We start from the raw sequence: 19760 nt of genomic DNA on the forward strand, positions 1-19760 counted from the left end.
GGCACTCAGGTGGCAGAGGTAGGCGAGTCTTTTGGAGGCCAGTTAGGGATATATAGTGAAATCTTGTCGTTAGGGGGAAAAAGTGTCTTTCCTACCACCACTTGGCACCATCAACATGCCCTTAAGGGCTGCCCTGTGCCTGGACCACGGAAAAGACAGAGTTGTGGCTGGTCCAAGACACCAGTTCTTCGCCTGAGAGTGGAGGCCAGCCTGGGACTAGCTAGGACGTGGGGTTAGATGTGAATACCCACCTGGAAATGGCTTTGCACACTGTCCTGGATGTAAACACTGGTATGACCCTAACCGTGGACGTCAGCCGACTGAACGGTGGCAAGCAGCCTGACCTATTGGCCTCGGTCCAGCCTTTGCCGCTTCCCGTTTCCGCCCTCACTTTCCCTGGCAGCGTTTACTTCGTTCCCTTCTCAAAGCCACAGCCTACTTTCCATTTCGGGACACACCGGGGAAAACGACCGACGGTCACGCATCACGTGGCCGGCGGGTCACGTGACAGCGACCGACACGTGACGGCATCACACGCGAAGCGGAGGCTCGGGGGAGAGGTGGGGAGGAAGCGGCAGCCGGGGACGCTCTCGCGAGACCCCCTCCCCCCTCGGCTCACGTGACCGGCGGGCGCGGCGCTGCTCACGTGACACGCGCTGCCGGCCGCAGGGTCCCCTCTGTGCCGGCGCCGCAGCTGCCGGGCCTCTCGAGTCGGTGGACGCGCCCTCCCGCCGGCCTCGCAACCGCCGCATCCCGGCCTCGGCTGCGTCGCGCCATGGCGGCCCCCGGCGCCCGGCGGCCGCTGCTCCTCTTGCTGCTCGGTGAGTCCTGGGAGGGCGGGAGGGCCGGGCGGGGTCGGCGTCTCGGGACGAACTGGGAAGGGGGCGCCAGGCCGGCTGGGAACGGGGCGCCCGGGCCGCGGGCGTCGAGCAGGCCTCGAGCCTCCGGCCGGCCCGGCAGTGGCGCTTGCTATCTCGGAGCCCGGGCGGGCCTCAGGACTCGGGTGCGCGTTGGGAGCCCAGCCTGCGCCCCCTGAGACGCTCGAGTTCCCGGTGGGTAGTGCTGCTGGCACCCGGGCTACCTTGTGAGCCCTGCCTGAGGTGCCCTTCCTCACCGCCGGACCTCAGCAACACGAAGGGTTTAGCCGCAGTGCCCGCATCTGCAGGACCCGAGAGAGGTGGCTGGCGAGAGTTCACCTGGGCCACTTAGGGACGGGTACTCCTGGGCACACATGCTCACGAATTCCCGAGCACCTCTTAAGACCCGTCAGACCCCCAAATTCTGTGACTTTGTGGAATTTGGGTCCCCCCCTTTTTTTTTCTGCGGTGTGAAATGAACTCTTCATCTCAGAAGAGAGGCGCGCTTACCCGGCGGTCTCAAACCTTGCTAAGGGACTTGTGACCCTTCACAGTTCAGGAGCTGTAACTAGAATAGGAATTGCTGAAACAAGTTCGGTCGTGTCGCAATGGCTTCATGAGAAGAGCTCACGGGGTTTGGGGGATGTAACTCAGCCATACAGTAACTAACTTACAGTGACATTACTTGTGGGCCCGGAGTTAAATCGCCAGCACAGCCAGAACTACATAAAACCCTTAGACTGTGTATACTTTACTTTCTTTAGTCTTTTAAAAAAAAAACAACAAAACAAAAACTAGGACCTCAGCCATGTAGAACATGCTGACCTGAGTTCAGAGTTCCGCCGGCATCTGCTTCCCAATAGCTGGGGTTAAAGCCTTGGGACAGCATGCCAGGCCTCGTTTGATCTTTTTAAAGCTAACCTCTGGCTGGCGTGGTGGCTTCTGCCTCTAATCAAGCACTAGGGAAACAGAAGGAACTCTTTAACATGCCAGTCTGGTCTGTGCCCTGAGTACTGAGTTGCAGGACAGCCAGGACTAGAGACCCTGCCGCTAAATAAACAATAGATAACTAGAACTAGCTAGTGGTGCCTCACTCTTGTTAGACTTGGGAAGCTGAGGCAGGAGAATTTCGAATTAGAGGTCAGCCTGGGTTAGGTAGTGAAATCCTTTTTATTTATTTTTTGCTGGACGTGGTGGTTAATGCCTGAAATCCTAACACTTAGCAAGTGAACGTGGAGAGTTTCTGTGAATTGGAGGCCAGCCTAGGCTACAGGGTGAGACACTTTCTCAAAAATCAAATTAAGTGGAGAGAAAAATCAGTGACACTGCGTACTGTATTCCATGAGTTATGTCCCAGCTTTCACAAAAGCACTTTAACAAGTTTGCTTTAGCTCTTACTTAAATCTTTATTTCAATTTCATAACTTCAAAAATAATTTTATCTTTAGAAAAATTCTAACTTTGAAATTATTCATTGTTCCTGCATTAGTTTTTAGCCCCGCTAAGCTGCCGTTGCGTTGGGGTACTTACTAGAAAGCAGCCTCGTGTGAACCGAAACTAGTGTGTTTGGTTGCCTAGTGGGACTACCTGTTAAGTTGTTGGCTGACCCCATGACCTTCCCCTTTCTGGATGAGCTCTGCCAGCCTAGAGGTCTGAGAAGTCTGCTAATTAATAGTGTTAGCCTGGACCGTGGGATCTTGAGCTCTTCCCCTAGATTGGCGCTCAAACGTCCTGTGGTCCTTCAATTTTGAATTGATACCCAATTGTTATCCTGAGCTGGCCTTTTAACTATGCATATGTAGACTGTAGCTCCTGGCACCTGTCCTGGGAATGGCCATCTACTTTGTCCAGTTCAGAGCCCCAACCTCCTGTCCTGACACAGGCCCGTGGATGGTGCTGTCATGACGACGTGCCCAGTTTGATAGCAGTGGTTCTGAGCTGGATCTAAGTAAAGGCAGCTGTCTGGCAGTGCGACTCTTGTCTTTTCTCCACAGCAGCTTGCACAGCACGAAGCAGCCTTGTGGAAGCTCGCCAGCAGGGAAGGAGGCTGCTCCTCTAGAGGTGGGCAGTTCAGTGCCTGCGGTGGAACTTTGGTCTTGAAGTGTTCAATGGTGATTTATGTGTCACTAGATAAGAAACCTGGTTTAAAGGAATCAAGCCAAGATAAGTTAGGGTGCGGCTGGTTGGTGACAGGGTCTCCCTGTGTAAGACTGGCTTCAAAAATACTCCCTCACCAAGTGCTGCAGAAGCAGCACTGTCAGCAGCCACACACTGAAGCCAACAAAAACTGGACCACTCACTTGCTTTAGTACCTCTGGGCCTCTCCATCTCAGCAGGAGGGATTATCATAGTAACTGTCTTTTAGGGTTGTTATAGTAACCTGATGGAAACATGGTTTGAGAAGTGCCTGTCATAAAGTAAGTGTGTCACAAGTAGTTGTTAAGCAGGTCTTCATAGTAGCAACACACTTGAGTCCAAGAATTCCAGGACATCCTTGACAAAGAAGCAAGAGAGCCTCCCAAACAAAAGTGAGTCAGTAGCAAGGCTTTTTGATAAAAGGGTGAACTGTTGAGAGTGTCAGGCAGCCTTGAGGCTGCACTCTTCCTGTCTCAGTTGTGTAATGGGGTGGTTAGGTGGCTGCTCCTGGCCCAAGATCACGCCAGCAGTAACTGAAGAGCTTCAGGCTTGAGCTGCCTGCTTCCCACTGCCTCGCTAGGTACAGGGAAGGGGATTTCCTGTAATGCGTTGTTTTGAAAGAATTAACCAGGATTGCCCTTTGACCCCTGGAGAAATGAGAAAGGAATGGATTGTCATTAGTAGGCAAGTGGGATTCCTGACAGCTGATCCTGTCCCGGGTCCAGGATTGCCATAGGCATTGTAACTGATTCGAAAAAAGCTCTTTTTGTTAAAAGATTTAAATTTTGCACGTTAAATAATTTCTTAAAGATTCATTTTTATGTATATGATTGTTTGCCTGCATGTACAATGTGCCTAGTGCTTGTGGAGGTCAGAAGAGGGCACAGGATCCCCTGGTACTGAGTTGCAGGTGGGCAGATGGTTGTGAACCACCATGTAGGTGCTGAGAAGCCCAGGTCTTCTGAAGCAACGAGTGCTCTAAGTCACCAAGCCATCTCTTAGCCCCATTTTATTTACAAAGTTTATCTTTATCTTTTTATTTTATACATGTGTGTTTTGCTTGCATGTATGTCTGTGCACTGTGTATATGCAGTGCCCACAGAGGCCAGAAGAGAGAGAGCATCAGATCTTGTGGATCTGGAATCCTTGTGAGCTGCCATGTTGTTGCTGGGAACTGAATCTGGGTCCTCTGAAAGAGCAACCAGTGCTCTTAATTGCTGAGCCATTCCCCCCCCCCATTTTATTTTATTGTTCTATGTAGTAGAATTAAAGACAGTTTATTAAGAAAAACTCACCAGGGAATGGTAGCAGTTAGTGACTTGGGAATGTTCTCAAAAGCCACAACGTTTATTTTAATTTATAGTAATACTTTGTTTTCCTTTGAATATGGATGTGTACTGCTTTGATTGACAAATTCCTATACTGACAAGAAAACTCAAGAAAAGACAGCCATAGGGCGTCTGTTGGCGAGTGTGACCTCGGGACGTTGTAAGGACCAGGAAGCCTTGGGCTTGCAAATACTCACTGTTCCTGCCACTGATCAGGCTACGGGTTTGGGGCTTGGGGTTTTTGGTGTTTTCTTTTTTTAATAAGCTATTTTGTGTATGTGTGAGAGGTGCTCACAGAGGCCAGAAGAGGATGTTGGACCCCATGTAACTAGAGTTACAGATGGGTGTGAACTACCTAATGTGGGCACTGGGGCTCGAACTTGGGTCTTGTGGAAGAGCAGCAAGTAGTTTTGACCACTGAGCCATTTCCCTGACCCCTAGTTTCAGTTGTTTCTCTGAAACAGAAACTTGTTATGTAGCCATAGGCTGGCCTAGAACTTGATGGGTGAGCCAGGCTGCCTAAATACTTGTGTGATCCTTTTGTCTTTCCTATCTAGTTCTGGGATGACACATGTATGCCACCACACTCGGCCCTTATACTGGCTAGTTTTATGTCAACTTGACACAAGCAAGAGCTATCTGAGATATGGGAAGCTGAATTTAGAAAATGCCTTCATAAGATGGGGCTGTAGGCAAGCCTATAGGACATTTTTTTTAATTAGCAATTAATGGGTGAGTAACCAATCCATTGTGGGTGGTGCCACCCCTGGGCTGCTGGTCTTGGGTTCCATAAGAAAGCCAGGGGGGTGCCAGGCGGTGGTGGTGCACGCCTTTAATCCCAGCAGAGGCAGCCTGGTCTACACATAGTCAGATAAAATCACAAAGCAAGACCCTGTCTCAAAAAAAAGAAAAAAAAAACGGGGGGGGGGGGTGCGATACTTTGACAACTGGTAAGCTTCATTACAGTTACAGATGAACAAAGCCAGGTACGTCTGCCATTCTAAAGGCATATAACTGCACAGGCTTATCAGCCATGCTGTCACAAGCTTGCACACACTCCTTCCAAGGACACTGACACATTCGGGGCCTGGGATGTCTACCTCAGGGTGAGGCAGGAGCATAAGTTCCAGGCTGGGATATTCTACATAGTAAACTCAGAGTCCAAGAGGGAAACACAGCAAGACTCTCGCTTAAAAACAAACAAATGAATAACAACAAAATAGAAAAATCTTACTTCCTGAGAAAACAAATGGACTTTGATGAACCCAATTTATTTCACTCTTGTAACTTGGGGGGGGGGGGAAGCTAAACTAAAAAGTATAGATTAAAAAAAACACCATGACCAAAAGCAGCTTGGGGAAGATTTATCTGGCTTCCATTTCTGTATCACTGTTCATTCTGTTCAGTACTGAAGGGAAGTCAGGACAGGAATCCAAACAGGGCAGGGACCTGGAGGCAGGAATTGATGTAGAGGCCGTGGAGGGTTGATGCTTACTGGCTTGCTCCCCCTGGCTTTTTTTTTTTCTTTAGACAGGGTTTTTCTGTAGTTTTTGGAGCCTGTCCTGGAACTAGCTCTTGTAGACCAGGCTGGCCTTGAACTCACAGAGATCCGCCTGCCTTCTGGGTGCTGGGACTATAATAAAGGGGTGAGCACTTCTGTGCTCATTCAAACTTGCTTCTGGGCATCTCGATTAGGAGAGTGGGGTTGTTAGTTTGTAGTGAGTCTCTACACTGCAGGTGGCCGACTGGAGATCTCTGCCTCAGCTTCCCCAGTGCTAGGATTACGGTGTGAGATTTACTAGCTTTACTTAAAAAGCCAGAGTGGAGCTGTCCTGGAAAGACCACTGTTCACTTGAAAACCTTCAGAGCCTCCATATGTCCTTGAACCTCCACAAATAGGGCAGCCCTCACTTGTATGGACTGAGGATGTGCCCAGTGTCCCTCAGCCATGCTGGTGGAACCCAGACACTGAGCTCAGTTCTTTTGCCACAACCCTGGTCTGAGGTCAAAACTAGCCACACTGTAGCTACTAGTTGCAGACTCTCCTTGAGCTCCTCTAGGAGGCTGATGCTTGCTTGGCTTGCGGTGCACCTTTCAGACTCTATCACGTCCTATAGATAGATCCTCTGGGGGACATGTGCCTAGGGTAAGTACCCTGATACCAGCATGCAGGAGCTGTAGGTGGGGTTGGCAAGTTGATGGCAGTTTTCTATGGGCTCCAGGGTTGGGAGGTTAGAAGGACACCAGCCTATAATCCACTTGTCTGGTTCAGTGTTTACCAAATACCATGAATCTTAATAAAAGTTACAGAAAACAGAAATACTAGTTGTGCTTTGAAGTAGGTTTGTGATTGTTTCTTTTTACTGGAAGCAGCAGGCCTTGCACACGGTGCCTCAGCATTGTTTGTGGTGAAAGACAACAATGGCACAGCTTGTATAATGGCTAACTTCTCTGCCTCCTTCTGGACCATCTACGAGACTGCACATGGTTCTCAGGTAGGAGACACCAACATTTGTGGGACTCTGAAAAATTACCCAACCTTGGTCTGCCTTTCTCACTTGGGCTTCTAGCTTCTAGGTCCATAGGTGATCTCTGCTGTTTCTGCATTCACAGCAAACCATTTGCATTCTGTTTCCACTGTTCAGTGACCACATTTTCTGGGTTTCTTCATGGTTGTTTTATAACCACTTTGTAGAACCTCATGGTAGTCAGCAAGTTTGCCAGATGCTTTACTGGTGCACCTTGGTGAGCTTTCTTAATAGTTTTCATGGCCAATATATAGCTCTACATTTCTTGATCTTCATTTCCTCCAGACAGTCACTATGTTCCAAGAGATGTATCCTGTGTGGTGGCTTGGCTTGATGAGCAATGCTAGACTGTGTTCCTTTAAGAACCTGGTGGCACACACCTTTAATCCAATCAGTCAGTCAGGAGACAGAGGCAGGCAAACCTTTGTTGATTTTTTTTGTTTGTTTGTTTTGTTTTGTTTTTACTTTTTAAAGACAGGGTTTTTCTTGTGTAGCTCTGGCCTGGAACTCACAGAGATCCGCCTGCTTCTGCCTCCTGAGTGCTGGGATTAAAGGCATGCGCCATCACTGCCAGGCCAGGCAAATCTTTTAATTCAAGGCCAGCCTGGTGTACAAAGCTGAGATTCTGACCAGTCAGAAAAACTTGGTGAGACCCTGGACCAACAAATAAACAAGCAAAAGATGTTCTTAGTGGTTACATTAAAGCGGGTTTGTGTTTACACGCTGAGTACAGACTTTATATAGTTCTTAGATTGCTAGCAGATGATCAGCCTGTATTTTAAATTTAATTCTAATTACCTGTTAGTGGGCATTTCACATACTCATTATATGTTATTACCTTCTTAAATGCATCCCTGGATCACGAGATATACCACACCTATAAAGAACCAGGAGTTCAGGCCTAGCCTGGGCTACAGGAAACCTATCTCATAAATTCAACCCTGAATCACATTTTATTTTCAGTTCTTGGTTGGAAGTGTCATGTTTTCTCATGCAGCCCCATAGAGCAACACTCAGTTCTCCACTGGAGGCTAGTAGGAACTAGGTCTGCAGGACTGCTATTTCTTAGAGCTGCTGGATCCCTAACTCATTTGTACTGGTTACTGTGTAAATATGGAAAGACTTGGTCTCACAGAAATCTCTTGTAGTAAATAATTGTCCAAGCTTATGTAAGCTTCTGAGTAGTTTTTATTTTACTTATTTTTTGTAAATAAGTGTTTGCATATGTCTATGCAGAACATGTGTGCAATACCCATGAAGACCAGAAGAGGGCATCAGATCCACTGGAACTGCAGTTCAAGATAGTTGTGAGCCACCATGTGGGTGCTGGGAATTTAATCCAGGTCTTCTGAAAGAGCAGCCAGTGCTCTCAACCTCTGAGCAATCACTCCAGCCCCTCTATAGTTTACTTTTTAAATTTACATATGCGTTTGCTCAACTTGTGCGTGTGTGTGTGTGTGTATGTGTGTACACGTGTACATAATATACTTTGTGAGCAGTCTGCCACAGTGCATGGATAGAAGCTAGAGGACAGCTTGGTAGAATTGGCCTTTCTACCATGTGGGCCATGGGCCCTGGTATTGCACTTAGGTTACTGGGCCTGATGGCAGGTGTATTTACTCACTGAGCCATTTTACCTGCCTCAGCTTTTTACTTCTCTTCTGTGGTTTTGGGGCCTGAGGCTGATAAGGGTGTGTGGGTGGGTGGGTTGGTGGTTGTATTGTGAATGATGGGATCTCACATACCCCATTGTGACCTGAAATCCCTGATCCTCTAGCTTCCCACTCCCAAGTCTTGCCAATCCAAGTCTGGGATTATAGTCTTGTCCCATCTCGCTCGAGTTGTGCAATGCTGGAGAGCAAGGCTGGGGCTTCATGCGCGCTAGACAAGTGCTGTACCAGCCGAGCTTGCTCTCTCACCCCAGGAAACTTTCTTTAAAGAGACACTTTGTCCTTAAAAAAAAAAAAAAGTAGATTCAGTTAGATTCTTTACTTTCAAGGTAACTTTGGCTTTGGTTCTGTTATAACTTGAAATTAATTTGCTAGTATATTTTTTTAAATATTTATTTATTATTTATTATGTATACAATAGTCTATCTGTGTGTATGCCGAAGGCCAGAAGAGGGCAGCAGACCTCACTACAGATGGCTGTGAGCCACCATGTGGTTGCTGGGAATTGAACTCAGGACCTTTGGAAGAGCAGGCAATGCTCTTAACCACTGAGCCATCTCTCCAGCCCGCTAGTATATTTTTTAAAAAAATTTATGCTGTATTTTATTACACAGCATTGGCCAGCCTCAAAGTATGATCTTCCTGTCTCAGCCTCCTGAGTATTAGAATGAAGCTGTGCACACAGTGAATGAGAAGCAGATTTAGCTATGACTAATAAGTCGTTCTCTCTCCCTTGATTCACTTGTCAGCCTAATTCTGTCGGTGACACTGCAGGGAGCTTTTTATCAGTTACGTTAAAACTGCACCCTTTATAAACACTGTCTCTGTGCTAGACCACCACTGTCTACTCAGCAGTGTTTGGCGGTTCCTAGTACACAGGGATGCACACATTGAACTGCCCTGTATTCCAGCAGTCTGCACTAATGCTGTGCCACAGACAGTGTTTGTAAGTGACCACTTGAGCACTGGTGGACGGTTAAGTTTCTATCAATGGACATCCAGAGCCCCCTTTGGCAGCATGCATTCTCAGTGTGTTGTGTTGGAATTGTCCTGTTCTAGAACTCGACCATCGATCTGCCGCCCTCCGCAGAAGTACTGAACAGCAGCAGTTCTTGTGGTAGAGAAAATGTTGCTGAACCCAGCCTCACTATTGCTTTTGGAAGCGGGTATCTACTGACGCTCAACTTCACGAAAAACGCAACCCTTTACCGTGTCCAGCACATGCGCTTCACATACAACTTGTCAGACACACAGCATTTCCACAATGCTAGCGCCAAAGGTGGGACCTCTGTGGTAATCCCACACCTGGAGGGACGGGTGGAGGACCGGCCTTTCCAAGAGCCATGCGAGGGTCTCTTAGGTCCCTGCCTTTCTTAGTCCTGACATCCTTTTTCTCTTCTGTCCCTTTCTTTTAGATGCTGGCCAGAGCCTAAGTATGTTTTCTCTGTACTTCAGGCTTTTTTACTCCCCACTGTGGCTGACTGCATGCTGGTTTGCAGCTAATGGCATGGCTCTTCCTTTTCCGTTTCTCCACCTTCCTCCCTCAGCCTCTGAGATTTACGGCTTGCTTGCCCTGAGGCTTTTTTCTTTTCCACTAATAAACTGTCTTTAAGCTTCAAAAGAAAAGAAAGAATACAAAATGGTGGTAAATAAGTCACATTTCACTAAGTACTACCTACAGTTAAAAATTATGTGTTTTGTTTTGTTTGTTGATTTGGATCTAGGGATCCACTCTGTAGACTCCATAACTGACATCAAGGCAGACATCAACAAAACATATCGATGCTTGAGTGCGACCAAGGTCCACATGGGCAATGTGACCATCACACTCCGTGATGTCACTATCCAGGCCTACCTGTCGAATAGCAACTTCAGCAAAGAAGGTAAGGTGCTGGGCTGAGGTGTCCACAGGGCCGTGAGACTGTGCCACCACCTGGCAGCCCTTCTGCTTTTACCAGATGCCTTTTACCTTCTGCCTTTGAAGGTGAGAGTGGGTACGTCCCGGTTAAGAGGCGAGAGCATGGGATTAAACACTTGGTCTCAGTCACCCATGGAATGCGAAAGAGTGATCTTGTCAAAACCCTCTACCTGTGAGCCAGTTTCCTTAGACCAGCTCAGGCAAGCTCAGGGTTGGCTTCACCTTATGGCCCCTGGCCTATACCTGTTGACTAAGCTGGTGATCCCTGATATCCAATCAGCTCTGAAATTGTCCATTGGACAGGTGAGGGTATGTGATTTGTCTAAGATTTACTTGACCTAACAGCCTTCTAAAAATCCAGACCTGCCCTGATTGGCTTTTCTTCTCAGGCTTCCTCAGCAACCCTAATGGAAGACTGTGATGTAACTGCTGGAAGAGCTGACTCAGGCTGTCTTTCAGCTCTGTCAGTGGAGGGTCAGGGTGTAGCACGTATTTTCTCCGCAGGTCACACTAGTGCGGGCCCTGTTCTGCCCCCTAAAGTTAAACAAAGAAAGTGTTTCATTCATAGGGAGCTGTTGTGAAGTCAGTGTCTAGAAACAAGGCTTTGCTGTGATGTCGTCACCCCTTTTGTTTTGTTGAGACAGTCTCTCTATTACATAATTCTTTTTTTTTTTTTTTTTTGGATTTTCGAGACAGGGTTTCTCCGTAGCTTTTTGGTTCCTGTCCTAGAACTAGCTCTTGTAGACCAGGCTGGCCTCGAACTCACAGAGATCCGCATGCCTCTGCCTCCCGAGTGCTGGGATTAAAGACATGTGCCACCACCACCTAGCTATCTATTACATAATTCTGATTGTCCTTAAGATCATAGAGTAGACCAGGCTGGCCTCAAATTTACAGAGATTTACCTGCTTCTGCCTTCCAAGTGCTGGGATTAAAGGTGTGTGCTACCGTGCCTGGCAGTATAGCCATTTGCACTAGTTATAGGTGCTCCTGCACTGATGTAAGCAAAGCCCAGTTGTAATAGAGTCCTCATCTGAAATACGTATTGTCACGTTACAGATAGCACTGGTTTTTTATTCTGTTTGTTTCGAGACAGGGCTTCTCTGTAGTTTTGGAGTCTGTCCTAGAACTAACTCTTGTAGACAAGGCTGGCCTCCAACTCACAGAGATCCGCCTGCCTCTGCCTCCCAAGTGCTGGATTAAAGGAGTGTGCTACTACCGCCTGGATTTTGTTTTGTTTTTCTAAAAAATTGTGGGGTTTTTTTGTTTTGTTTTGATAAGATTTATTTATTATGTATACAATATTCTGCCTGCATTTATGCCTCCAGGCCAGAAGAGGGCATCAGATCTCATTACAGGTGATTAAAGCACTGTATGGTTGCTGGGAATTGAACTCAGGGCCTTTGGAAGAGCAGCCAGTGATGGCTTTTAACACTCTTTTGGTTTCCTAGGCATTGTTTCTCTGTATAACAGTCCTAGCTGTCCTCTGTAGACCAGGCTGGCCTCAAACTCACAGAGATCTGTCAACCTCTGCCTCTAGAATGCCACAGTATACACTCTTAACCATCAAGCCTGTCTCTATAGCCTGATCATTCATGTCTTAATCTTAAAGGTTTGTTAGGTGAAACTTAAGCATACTAGACGCTTCTTCCATGACCTTGAGAAGTTATGAATAACAAACAGCATGTAAAAATAGACTTCCCCTCCCCACCTCTCCTGTCCTCTCCCCTCCCCTCCTCTCCTGTCCTCTCCCCTCCTCTCCTGTCCTCTCCCCTCCTCTCCTGTCCTCTCCCCTCCCCTCCTGTCCTCTCCCCTCCTCTCCTGTCCTCTCCCCTCCCCTCCTGTCCCCTCCTCTCCTCTCCTGTCCTCTCCCCTCCTGTCCTCTCCTCTCCCCTCCTCTCCTGTCCTCTCCCCTCCCCTCCTGTCCTCTCCCCTCCCGTCTTCTCCTCTCCTCTCCCCTCCTCTCCTGTCCTCTCCCCTCCCTTCTCTCCTGTCCTCTCCCCTCCTCTCCTGTCCTCTCCTCTCCTGTCCTCTCCCCTCCTCTCCTGTCCTCTCCCCTCCTCTCCCGTCCTCTCCCCTCCCTTCTCTCCTGTCCTCTCCCCTCCCCTCCTCTCCCCTCCTCTCCTGTCCTCTCCCCTCCTCTCCTCTCCCCTCCTCTCCTGTCCTCTCCCCGCCTCTCCTCTCCCCTTCTCTCCTGTCTTCTCCTCTCCCCTCCTCTCTCCTCCTCTCCCTCTTCTCTTGTCCTCTCCCACTTACCTACCATCTTCTCTTCTCCAGGCTCTTGTACACCCTTGCCAATAGTACTAGACTGTAGTTAGTTCGTGTTTTAACAAATGACAGGCCTAGTCCACCGTCTGTCAGGAACCCCTGTCTTGTTTCTAGCACAGTGCCTTCCTTATGATAGCTCAGTGTGAACACTTGAATTCAAGCTACCTTCATCACCCCCTTGTGACAGAGTGAAGTTTTCTCTTGGCCTCATCTCATAGTATAAGTTTTGTGTGCCCACGGAGAAGGGATGGGGCAGGTGCTGACGGGTGGGCAAGGGTGCTCTGGGTCCTCTCTGCTCTACTGCCCAGGACCTGCTGTCCATGTACCTGGCAATTGTGGGTGGGAAGTGTCCTGCAGAGTTTATAAGTGGGTGTTTCCACTTCTGATAAGCCTTCCAGCATCTGAGGTAGTCATAAGCAAACTTGACTTCTTTATTGTCCCTGCAGAGACACACTGCACGCAGGACGGACCTTCCCCAACCCCTGTGCCACCTAGCCCCTTGCCACCACCTGTGCCCACAAACCCCACTGTGGCTAAGTACAATGTGACTGGTGAAAACGGAACCTGCCTGCTTGCCTCTATGGCGCTACAGCTGAACATCACCTACTTGAAGAAGGACAATAACACGGTAGGAGGAGTGGGGGGTTGGTTTATTCATGAGAGGAATATGGTGATGCAGGTTGTGGTGCAGAATTAGAGGCACTGCTGATCTGAGTCCCGTGTTCACTTCTGTCCATCATTCTGAGTCTTGAGCTGCACTTGTGTGATGGGGCTGTGGCACACCATCTGCCCAGGAAAGCCTTGCTGCTAACTAGCCACCTCACACAAGTGCCCACATCCTAGTGGGAGCATTGTTACACTTCTGAAGTTGTCTGTCCCAACAGGAACAGTATCTGTGGGGATGGGAGAAGGTTGTTGGTTTGAATTTTACAGTGTCTTATTCAACCAGGCCAAGGTTGTATGCACCTGTAGTCTTGGCTGTTCAGAAAGGTAAGCCTGAAGCAGAAGGACCTGTGGAGAATGATAGGAAAAGCACTGGGGTCTGTTTAGTCAGTGCTCTCTAAAGAAATAGAATGTTTATCTGTAAGCCATTTTAGTAAGTCCCTTGTATATATTAGGTACATGTATAATATATATTTATAGTATAGATAGATTTTAGATAGATAGATGAATAGATAAGTGGATGGATGGATATCTTAGAGTGTCTGTTGCTGTGCAGAGACACCATGACCACAGTCACTCTTGGAAAGCATTTCATTGGGGCTGGCGTACAGTTCAGCAGTTTAGTCCATAATCACCATGGCAGGAAGCGTGGTGGCAGTCAGGCAGACATGGTGCTGGAGAGGTAGCTGAAAGTTCTATGTCTGGATCTGCAGACAGAGGAAAAGACAGCCACTAGGCCTGGCATGAGCTTCTGAAATCTCAGAGCCCGCCCCCAGTGACATAGCTTCTGCAAGGCCACACCTCCTAATAGTGACACTATTTATGGGCCTGTGAGGGGCCATTTTATTTCAGCCATCCCAGTGTGTATGTTATATGATTTCTAAGAATAGGCTTGGTCCTGCTAACCCGACAATGACTGTCTACCAATGAAAGGTCCAAGAATCCAGTAGTTGTTCAGTGCACCAGGCTGGATGCCTCAGCTCTTCTTCCAGATACAGCAGAATCCCAAAGAGTAGGCTCTAAAGCCAGTGATTGAATGAACTTGCTAGCAAGAGCAAACAGGCTAAAGCATGAGCTTCCTCCTCCCATGTTCTTTATACAGGCTGCCAGCAGAAGGTGTGACCCAGATTAAAAGTGGGTTTTCCCTGAGGAGGAAGGATTGCAGGAGCCAGAGGAGTCAAGGACACCACAAGAAAAACCACAGAACCAACTAGTCTGGGTTCCTAGTGACTCATAGAGACTGAATGGGCAATGAGAGAGCCTGCACGGGTCTGACCTAGGCCCTCTGCTTATGTTATGGCTATGTAGCTTGGTCTTCTTGTGGGACAGTAGGAATTGGGGCTGTCTCCGACTCTGCTTGCTTTTAGCACCCTTTTCCTCCCACTGAGATGCCTCATCCAGCCTTAATATGAGCAAACATGCCTAGTCTTACTGCAACTTGATATGTCGTGTTTGGTTGATAGCCCTAGGAGACTTGCCCTTTTCTGAAGAGAAATGGTGGAGGAGTGGATGAGAGCCTGGAGGGGGCACTAGGAGGAGAGGAGAGGGGAAACTGGTCAGGAAATAATATATGAGAAAATAATAAATCAAGAAAAAAATTTAGGTGGTTCTTCCCACTTCAAATAGTTTAATTAAGAAGAAACTTCTCACAAGTGTACTCAGCCATTTGGGTTTTAGTTATTCCAGGTGTTGTCGAGTCGACACAGAGAATAGTCATCATAAGGTCCAGTCCAAGCCTCTAGTGCAAGGTAGCATTCTGAATAGTAGCACTATTCAGAACCCAGAAATCTCTGGACGGGTGTGGTTAATAGTTCTCCTGGCTTGTTCAAGTGGGTGTTATCACTTCATTAGCCATTGGTGGTCATGTCTGTGGTTTGAGAGGGTCACCAGAGACTGGATTGATGACTTGTTTGCTTTTCTTGTCAGACTGTGACCAGAGTGTTCAACATCAGCCCAAATGACACATTTAATGGGACCTGTGATATCTCTGCGGTGACCCTAAGAGTTGGGAACAACAGCACTCTCCTGCAGTTGAAATTCGGGATGGTGAGGTTCTGTTCTAGTTTGTCAAGTGAGACATGCTCACTAGATTACTCATGTGTCACCTTTCTCAAGCCCTCGGTATGGGTGGCAGTCAGCAGAAGAGTTCAGTGCTTCCTCGGGAAGGAAGAGGTGGCTCTCTCCTTTCTGCCCACCCTGTGTGATAGGAGTTCTACCTTTCCTTCCTCACTTCTCACCAGCAAATATCCCTGACTTCATCTGCATATATATGGGGAAGACCTATTGTGAGTTAGGTAATGGGGGTGGCTGCAAAGAGCAGTGTGTGAAGCCAGGCTGTGCCACCTGCTCCTCACTGCCATTCTTTCTACTGCTTGTACCATCTCCTGGGAAGAGTCACATTTATAGTTTGCAAAGTCAACGAAAGTTAATGGCTCATGGAGTATCTTTGTTTGTTTCTGTAGTCCTGGGTAATGTATGTGCCCGGAGCCTCCTGTGTGTCTCCCAACTGTATCCCAGCCAGCATAAACATTTTAATAAGAGACACAAATGAACTCAATAATTTCTTATAAGAAAGTATGGAGCTGGATCATGGTGTCATATCTCTTTGATACCAGCACTCAGGAGAGAGAGGCAAGCAGATCTCTAACTTCCAGGTCAATCTGGTTTACAGAGTAGTCCCAGGACAGCAGGGCAACACAAAGGAATCCTATCTAGAAAAACAAAGTCTGGAATGGGCTAACCAAAATATTTGCTGTTTTTGTGCTGCAAATGTAGATGTCCTATTAATTAGGTGCCTGGCGGGTGTCTTTTTTTTTAGAATGCCACTTCGAGCCTGTTTTTCCTACAAGGTGTCCAGTTGAACATGACTCTTCCCGATGCCAAAGGTAAGATTTGCTTCCTCCTTCCTGTGGTTCATGTGCTCCTCGCCCAGTGTAGCCCACGGTTGAGCGGACTCTGTCTCCCATTGCAGATTCCTCATTCTATGCCTCTAACAGTTCACTGAGAGCTCTTCAGGCCACGATTGGGAACTCGTACAAGTGCAACACTGAGGAGCACATCTTCGTCAGCCAGACCTTTTCCCTCAATGTCTTCAGTATTCAGGTCCAGGCTTTCAAAGTTGAAAGTGGCAGGTTTGGGTCTGGTAAGTAATATCCATAGTAACGGTAACAAAAGAAGCATCTTAGATCTTCTTGTGGGACCAAGATGGCAGGGCGAGAAGCACCCTTTTTCTTCACAGAGTGTTCCCCTTGTCCCCTTGTGAGGAAGGAACTGCAGGCATAGGTATGTGAGGCAAGGGTGTCATGGATGAGGAAAGACATTGAGGAAAGTGACAGTAGTGGCTCTCTCTAAAAGTGGTTTTGAGGGACCTGTGCCTAGGTACAGCACAGCTGACCATTGGTCCAGAGTGGTTGGCGCCGTTCATTCTAATTTGGGTGGAGCGTACCTGGGCTCTCCCAGCTGCACAGAGAACGCTCATGCCTGCAAATTTCCCAGAGGTAGTAAACTTGTCATCCCTACCCAGGCTTCATCCTGTCCCCTCAGGAACAAGAGGGTGGGGAGGGTGGACTCCATAGTGAATACACTGGACTGTCTTTCTTGCAGTGGAAGAGTGTGTGCAGGATGGTAACAACATGCTGATCCCCATTGCTGTGGGCGGTGCCCTGGCAGGGCTGGTCCTCATCGTCCTCATCGCCTACCTCATCGGCAGGAAGAGGAGTCATGCTGGCTACCAGACCATCTAACCTGGTGGATGGGCGGGTGCACCACAGACGCACAGGGGTCTGTTCTTACGTCCCAAGCTTAGATAGGTGTGGAAGGGAGGCACACTTTCTGGCAAACTGTTTTCAAATCTGCTTTATCAAATGTGAAGTTCATCTTGCAACATTTACTATGCACAAGGAATAACTATTGAAATGACGGTGTTAATTTTGCTAACTGGGTTAAATATTTTGCTAACTGGTTAAATGTTAATGTTACCAAAGTAGAGCTCTAAGGAGAACAAGAAGGTTTTTTGGAATCGCACAGGCTCCCCCATTTGACTTTTTAAGATTTGGTGTTTGGTTTCTTCATTCTTTTACTTGGATTTAGCCTTACAAAGGGAATTTCTGGTCTGAACCCTTGGGCCTGGTGAGGGCGGCTGATGGTTCGGCTGCACACTGCAGATGCCAGAAGGGGCGAGCGGGAAGCCCTGCCGCAGAGGCGTACGCAGGCTCAACCTCTGGACATTCAGTTGGGCTGCTGGCCTGGGGGGCTGGCATCTGGTTGGGCACATTCACCAGTGTTTTGTGCTCTGCCACCCACGCGCTGGCACTTTTCTAAATAGAAAATGGCATTATTTTTATTTACTTTTTGTAAAGTGATTTCCAGTCTTCTGTTGGCATTCAGGGTGGCCCTGTTTCTGCACTGTGTACAATAATAGATTCACACTGCTGACCTGTCCTGCGGCGTAGGTGGGTTGTACACTGAGGACCAGCTCACGTGTAATGCATTGCTGTAACGATGCTAATAAAAAGTCTCCTTCTTTGTCTGTCTGGACCTTGTGCCTCTGTGATCCACCAAGAGAGCCCTCTGAGTGATGCTGATAGGGTTTGGGGACTGTGGGGGGAGGGTGAAATTGTGTTGCTCATGTGCTTAGGTTTGGGACAGTGTTGGGATAGCCAGCCTTGTGCTTAGCAACCAGGAGAAAACTAAATGGTGGTTTATTGTTTTGTTAAGGAAATGTTACTGGTCATGGTTCTAGATGCTAGGTGGTTTGTTACTGTTTTGAGGCAGAATTTCATATAGTTGATGGCCTTGAACTTTCTGTTCAATGGTTCTGTTAAAGGGTGCTTTAAGCTCCTGAGATGAGAAGCATGTGCTGCCATGTCTGCTTTTAGATGAGTCTTAATTAATGATGACGTGGCTGTATAATTACAGTCTCCAGATGAGCCACACCTGTGTCACAAGAACCATATACACATCAGACCTGGGCTGAGCTGAAGAGGCCAGTGCTGCTTCCTTGAAGGTCTGATCTGTCCACCCTCCTTTCTGTCCTCTCAGGCACAGGCTGTCTGGCACAGACCAAGCCATGCCAGACTAAGCAGCTGCAGCCTTCTGCAGTGTCTTCTGCTCACATGTGGGATTTGTAAGGACTTAGGAAACCTCTCCAATGACCACAGCAGCTGTATTCATTGATGTGAGAGGCCACCATCCTAAAGTGCCCCACCCCATCTTGTGGGCCATCTCCCTCTGGGTGCAGAAGACAGAACAGGAGCCCTGCCATAGAAGCGTCATGTGTCTTTGACTTCAGAAGCCAACAGCAAGCAATACAGACTCCACACTGGCAAGCACTTCCAAGGTTTGCTTGCTGGCCCTGGAACTCGAACTTCCTGTCCGGTCACCGAAGGGGTCCTAGACTCCTGCCTTTGGGGAGAGGGAATCTGTACCTCTGTTGGGGTCGCTGGCAGGGCGGGTGCAGGTTTTACCTTTCTGGTCTGAACAGAACAGAAGCAGCTTGAAGTCAGCTGTTAGAAAGGGACTGAGCTGAAGAGAGTTCTGTTCCTTGACTGGGGCAGGCTCTCTACCACTCAGACTGAGCACGAGTTCTCCCCCAGGTGCCTCTAGCTGCTCCCTGGGGCCCCAGCACGCTTCCCTCCCAGCTATACCTTGGGGGCGGGGCGTGCATACTGCCTTGTGAAATATCTCTACAGTAATGTTAGGTACAGCTCTGGGTCTGCCCACTCCCAGACAGAGTTAGTACATCACGATTTGGGGCCATCCAGGTAAGACTACTGGGCAGCTTTGATAAATGATTTGGTGTGAGGGGGTCCCTTTCAGCTGTCATACTGGCTGCAAGACAATGGGCTCAGTGCTTATTTGCAACTAATGGCAGCTGCCATTGGTCAAGACCTGATGATCTAGCTTCATGAACAGCCTGTCCCAGAGGAGATTTTGTCAGTCTGCCAGGCTGTGCTGTGGCTGTGGGACATTAGGGTGGGTGTTTTAGAAGGTCTGAATGGAGGACAGGGACCTCACCAACCTAGCTGTAAGGTCCATTTCTAAAAAGCAAGTATAACCATGTTTAGCAGGTGGGCTGCTCTGCTCCATCTATCCCTCATAGGGCCCTGTCTGTGTAGGCACAGCACGAAAGTATCCTGGGAAGATGGGGGTGGGCCACACGTGACAGTCACTAACTTCAGGTTGAATGATACTAGGAAACTCACCGCTGACCTCTACTCAACAAAACGTGTGCTTCCTGTCTCACGTTCCGGACATCTCAGGGGAAATAGATATTTCCAGTGTGTGCGTGTGTCTCAAAAAACAACATACGGTGCCAGGACCCGGGTACGGCCTGGTAGGCGATTGCTGAGCCATCTCACTGGGCCAGATAATTCTAATTCTGACTCCAAAGAC

General features: G+C 48.2%; 2 protein-coding genes across 3 annotated transcripts in view; one reads left to right on the forward strand and one right to left on the reverse strand.

The window, feature by feature from the left end:
* Window positions 1–559: 559 nt before the first annotated feature.
* Window positions 560–17897, forward strand: Lamp1 (lysosomal associated membrane protein 1). Of its 2 annotated transcripts, XM_075986203.1 has the most exons (10): window positions 560–821; window positions 6694–6815; window positions 9578–9797; window positions 9934–9951; window positions 10243–10401; window positions 13151–13332; window positions 15294–15413; window positions 16186–16252; window positions 16339–16509; window positions 16971–17897. In XM_075986203.1, the coding sequence occupies exons 1-10, from the start codon at window positions 776–778 to the stop codon at window positions 17108–17110; spliced, it is 1245 nt and encodes a 414-aa protein (XP_075842318.1). In that variant the 5' UTR covers window positions 560–775; the 3' UTR covers window positions 17111–17897. The 2 variants fall into 2 exon arrangements, with proteins under 2 accessions (XP_075842318.1, XP_075842317.1); XM_075986202.1 differs by lacking the exon at window positions 9934–9951 and having other exon boundaries at window positions 642–821.
* The window catches only part of Grtp1 (growth hormone regulated TBC protein 1), a 32173-nt gene continuing 26356 nt past the window's right edge, over window positions 13944–19760 (reverse strand). The window contains exon 8 of the mRNA XM_075986205.1: window positions 13944–14074. Coding sequence (XP_075842320.1) covers window positions 14063–14074 — 12 coding nt within the window. The 3' untranslated portion in view covers window positions 13944–14062. The remainder of the gene's footprint in view (window positions 14075–19760) is intronic.

The sequence above is a fragment of the Microtus pennsylvanicus genome, chromosome 9 (assembly GCF_037038515.1).
Source record: "Microtus pennsylvanicus isolate mMicPen1 chromosome 9, mMicPen1.hap1, whole genome shotgun sequence".
NCBI lineage: Eukaryota > Metazoa > Chordata > Mammalia > Rodentia > Cricetidae > Microtus > Microtus pennsylvanicus.